This window comes from Merops nubicus, unplaced genomic scaffold (assembly GCF_000691845.1).
Source record: "Merops nubicus isolate BGI_N331 unplaced genomic scaffold, ASM69184v1 scaffold3476, whole genome shotgun sequence".
NCBI lineage: Eukaryota > Metazoa > Chordata > Aves > Coraciiformes > Meropidae > Merops > Merops nubicus.
Window position 1 is genome coordinate 8,872 of NW_008616918.1, and position 5,625 is coordinate 14,496.

Genomic DNA, 5,625 nt, shown 5'->3' on the forward strand with positions numbered 1-5,625 from the left:
AGGAGAGCAGACTAACAAACAAATCAACTCTAAATAATTTGAAGGTTAGTTACTCACCCTAATGCTATTAACTATAGCAGCAGCTTTGCTCTCTGCAGCCTCAGGGTTTCCTATTAAATAGTCCCAAGCACAGAACAGTCTCCAACAGAAAGTGTAATTTTCATCAGAGGCACTTGCTAAACTCATTCTTGAGTTCTTTGCCATTCTGTAAGTAAATTAAAAAAAAAAAAGAAATCAGCTGTTGTTAATGTATGAAGGAAGTAACTAGTTCGGTATATAGTTTTCAGGTGTCTACACCTTCAGAACTACCAAAAGTTGTCATCTTTCTGAAGAAAAAAAACAGGGTGAGTTTCAAGTGCATGAATTTTGCTTTTGATCTAGTGAAGAAGTGACTCAGTGTGGAAGGGCAGTTTGATATTTATAGAGATTTTTATTTATAGCTGACAAATAAAGCAAATAAATCTCTCTAGACCTGTGGACTTAGACACATTTCAGTTTTATGACCTCCTGGTAGGATCCATCCAGAAGATACCATCACTAAGATCCCTATTACTGTGATTACAAGCTATTTCAGCAAAACTACTGATCATGCACAAGATCTGTTTTCTGTATTGTTTTCATGTTCAAAATAGGTGTTATTGTCAAATAGAAACCTAGTGCTGTTCTACCTCAGGGAAAAAAAAGAAAACCTCAACTTCTCCTCTCAGGCAAGATGGCAGAATATTGCAAAGTGTAAGAAGTGAAATGAAGATTAATAGCTTATGAAAGAAAGGGCACCCAAAAGGACAATGTTAAAAGAGGAACTGTAAGTAGCTAAGCAAAGAGTCAGTGAGCTAAGTCAGAAGGAGAAGGGCCATTCATATCCACAAACTGCAGATGTGTAGATCAGTGTCAAAACATCAGTGACCCTTGGTACAAACCAGCAGGTAGAATAAAAATAAATGAAAAGAGAAGGTTCAGCTTCAAAACTGAGTTATTACAGGCAGAGCTAAAAGTGTCTGGACTGCACAGTGCCAGACAAATAGGTATCCAGAAGGGAAGGGAAAGCAAATTGGGATAGAGTGACCTTGCCTGTGTCCAGCATTGCACATTCCTGGATTTATGGTCAGTGCTAGCAGTTGTGCTCTCTCTGCTAAGTAACCTCTACTGGCCTTTCAACAGCTAAGAAATGAAGTTTACATTCAAATGGGATGCCATGCACCGGCTGAAAAAAAATGCAAATAATATTACATTTAGGATGGAATTTTTATGTTTGTGTTTCTATAGATGGGCATAATAATGGTGAAAGTGTTGCACTTAAAATATAAATTTCTGTCATGACAATATTTATACCAGAAAAGAGTAAAACAGGAAGGACTTCATGAGTGTCAGAACTTACGGTATACAAACACAAGGCACACAAATCTCTTTGTGTGCTCCCCTCCTTTTATAGACAAGGAAACTGAAGAGAGAGTGGAGACAAACAACAGCAAGATGAAGAGCAAGCCAGAATTAAGCTCAGTGTGTCTCCCTGATATTAGCAGACTTGAAGAGATTAATAGATGCAGCATAAACACAGATGAAATGGGATGCATACACCATTAATGATTGCCCAAACACAGAAGCTTATGAACAGCAATGTCTTACTTTTTTAAGAGAATGATGAAGCTGTAAGCAAACACTGCCATTCCAACAAGGAAGTAGGCAAGAGGCAGCCGATATCCAGCTTTCCCAATCTTCCTGTCACTGCCATAGTAGCCATAAAACAAAACAGAGTACTGGAGGTAGCCCTGCAAAGACCAGAGCCTGTAAGCAAGAGCAGTAACTAATGATTACAGCAGAACAGAGATAGCCAAACAATACAGAGTGGGTTTAGTCTTGCCCCTAGTGACCAGATGGTGTCCAGGTCCTGAGCAGATTTAAGATGCTTCTGGGGAATGGTCTTGCTGACTGTGCTGCCGAATGGTGCTCCGGCCAGTAGCTGGGAAAGAGAGAGAAGGTCTCAGAAGCTGTGTGAGCCCCTCTGACCGGGGGCTGCAAAGCAGAACCCACCCAGAGCTGCCCACACGGGTGGTATTCTCAGGAGAGTGAGTATTGGGTCATTCCTCATCCTAAACCAGAAATTCCATGAGAAATTCTGCATTCATTTTTAACTAAACCAGATTTTTAAATTTTTTTTCCTTCTGTCTGTGGTCTACCTACAAGGGAATTTAGTGATTTAGTGCTCTGTAGACAAATGGCTGAGAAATTAAAAGAGAGATAAACTGAAGCCATAAACAAAATAGCTTTAGAAGTTATGTTTGTTTTATTTAAGTATTTTAAAATTAAACTTGACAATGATCTCAAAATGATATTTCAAGATTAAATCTAATTTTCCTTAAGAAAGTGAAAAATGAAAATTTATACCTTTTCTGTTTCACACTTCAGTCTTTTTGTTTTGGGTGTGATACTTTTTTTTTAGTTTAGCCAATGAGAAGAAAAATCAGATATTCCCATGGTTTCTCTTAAAGTTATTGATGCGTAAGTTAGGTCATGCAATATAATATTTGTGAAAAACTTAGTTATTAAATAGCCTTACTTGATAAGGGCTGTTCTGTTTTTCTGTCTAAGTGACACTAACAGGACTTGAGCTTAGTCAACACAAACTACAGCTTTCAGGATTTGGTTTTCCATTTTAATAATCAGACACAAACATATTCGGTAAAAGCATTATTACCATATTGACAAAATATAATCTCCAACACTAATAGCAAAAATCTCTTATCCTCTGGCAGGAAAAAAACCCTCTTATTAGGGGAATTTATTTTAAATAATTAATGTTAAATTGTACTGTTCTAATTGATGTATACCTTCACGTATGGCATTTGTTTAATTCAGAAAAGAAAGAGCAAGAGTAAACATTTTTCTGTTAAGTATTAACAACATGTTCTTACCTCTGGTAAGACTACAAATGCTCCTGTCATTATGGTAAGTACAATATTGATTCCAAATAGCCATCTCAAGAAGATGAAGTAAGATGCAACTCCAGAACCAAAATGACCTTAAACCACAGAAAATAGTTATCTGAGATACATGGGCTATAAAAGCTCATATTATTTATTCATGAAGTATTATTTGAATAAAAAAAAATTAAAACCCTTTCTTAGTCACACAGAGCACACACTGAAGTAGAAAACGTTAATGTGTCATGGAGAAAAACATAATTCCAACACAAACTCTGTTGGGCATGTCTCATGATAACCAAGAGCATTTACACCAAAGGCTGCTAAGCTGGGTGACATCCATTTTCCTTTGCCACTGAAGCACGGAGGTATGATCTGACCTCTGATGTAATAACACGCTTAGAAATTAAAGAATTGCTTTAATTCAATTCAAAGACTCAAAGGCTGGTGGTGCAGCTTACAACCACATATAGCCTTGGGCAGATCTGAGGAAGCTGGCCTGAGGATGCTGCCCCATGAACCGTGATAAACCATAACCAAATCTTGCTGCATTTTCAGAACCACAATGGGATGAATTTCACTTTTTAAAAGTTCCCACCCACTAAGAACATAAATTAGAATTGTGCAGTGCCTAAGGCACCAGGAAAAGAAGAAAAGGTGAAGTTTTAAATTAAAATGTCACTGCTGAAAATTTGCATTTAACTCTCTCCCAAATATTATTTAATTCAAGAAATTAAAAAATAGACCCTAAGACTCAGCATTTTAGCAAGTGCTTTATTGCTCAGTATCATTAACTCTTCATACTTACTCTCAATTTTCTTTATTCTCATTTCCCAAGGAATAAAGATTACCACAAAATTATATGCAAGTCGAATAAACTTCCTCCAAAGCTGAGGAAAAAAGAGATATAAGATATGTGACACTTCCATGTGTAAAAAAAAAAAAAAAGAAAACAGAAATCCAGAGGATTTTGCTCATGTCTTTTTTATATTGCATCACAAGAAATGTTACAAATATTAATTTGTAAGATCTTAGAGCATGTCTGTAGGTAAGGTGGGTAAAGCAAACCATGGTAGGTTTTAGAAACACACTAAATGTGTTTGGCACAGGAGTCCTTGACTATGCTCACCATCCAAATGCCAAAGATGAGTCCGAGCATCCTTTATACACCTCTGGGGTTACAGTCAGGAGCCATCAGTCTACATCTCTTACACATAAAGGCCATAAGGAACCAACAGAATGAAGCAATGGACACTATTCCCTGTCGCCATCTCCATGGCCGAGGATAGGAGGGACTGCAGGGCAGCAGAAGCCATCCAAGCTGGGTACTGCTAGGACACCTAGTGTCTCTGTGATTTATGAGGGAATCTTGCTGCACTACAAATACATTTGATATCTGGGACAAACAAATGAACAGACTATTAACTTCAAATTTAACTCAAGCATTAAAGGGAATTTTATTAGAGGAAAAATAAGCCTTTCTATTCAACAGCAGCAAATTCAGCTACTGTAGTCTCAGCTTTGTGTATTATGGTTGACATCTATACAAAATTTGTGGTTATATTTTGTGGAGTCTTTATTCAACCACCATCTTTTTCAGTCAGAGGAAAGCATCTTCCTTCACACAGTGGGGTGTGCATGAGTGTGTAGGAGGAAAAACAAAGGGTTTTGCATGTGCAAAAATGAGTGCAGCTTTTGATGTGTTGAATTAGAATTTTACTGTAACAATAGGGAAATAATATATGTAAATTATACATTAAAAAGTATTCTTAGTACAGCTAGATATTAAACCTTCCTATATTTTAGGCAGCAGCAGTGTCAATATCATATCATGTAATCTGCTGTCGTAAAATCAAAGAGGAGTAATTATCAATTTGATTATTGAATGTACCATCAACTTTTTGGCCAACGTTAATTAATTTTTGTGGTGGTATGGATATTTTATTGTATGATATTTTATTGCAAGATTTTAATTAAACAAATAAATTGTAGATGCTGTGAATTGTATGGGAATTGCTGGAATTCCCAACTTTCAAACTTTCGTTTGAAAACAGGGTTCAAAAGGCTGAGAAAAGAATCAAGCAGCTTGTGCCAGCTGCAAATTTATGAAGTATACAAAGGTGTCCATATGGGAGTAGTATTTGTTAAAATTATAATTAGATAGGTACGAGCTCTTTTCCTGCCTACTGCATACCTGAGTAGATAATTTATACTCATAGAATCCAGAGGGCCTCTGGCATTAATTGTAAACGTAAAAAAAAATACAGTGCAAACATAAAACAATTGAACAGAGAAGAAAAATGCTTTCGGTGTCAAAAAAGTAAAAGTTATTTGAAATTCAAATTTCATAAATTATAGCATAAATAGATTGTCCAACTATGAATAGTATGTATTTTGCTTTTTAAAAAAAAAATATTTAAAAATGTGTATACTTAGAGCTGCATTTTGTTCTTAGCACATGTTCAAACATTGAGCTCTTAATTTTGACAATGCAGTGCTTGTTTTGTTGGGCTAACATTTTTGTCCCCTTAGTCACCATGCTATTTTCTGAGAAAATACACTCATATTAAGCTTTGCCAATTTAAAAAAAAAAAAAAAAAAAAAAAAAGGCAGCTCATTCTGTTGCATTTGCTGAATTTGTCCCTGGTGTACAAGCTATATTCCCTAATTTATGCTACAAGAAATGAATACAGTTTCCCTACAG

General features: G+C 36.0%; 1 protein-coding gene across 1 annotated transcript in view; it reads right to left on the minus strand.

The window, feature by feature from the left end:
* The window catches only part of TMC3 (transmembrane channel-like 3), a gene marked incomplete at its 3' end in the record, with an annotated part of 18,514 nt that overhangs the window by 8,776 nt on the left and 4,113 nt on the right, over positions 1–5,625 (minus strand). Inside the window, exons 4-8 of the mRNA XM_008942971.1 lie at positions 3,730–3,811; positions 2,913–3,019; positions 1,862–1,960; positions 1,627–1,769; positions 58–205 (exon numbers count right to left, since the gene is read on the minus strand). Coding sequence (XP_008941219.1) covers positions 58–205; positions 1,627–1,769; positions 1,862–1,960; positions 2,913–3,019; positions 3,730–3,811 — 579 coding nt within the window. The remainder of the gene's footprint in view (positions 1–57; positions 206–1,626; positions 1,770–1,861; positions 1,961–2,912; positions 3,020–3,729; positions 3,812–5,625) is intronic.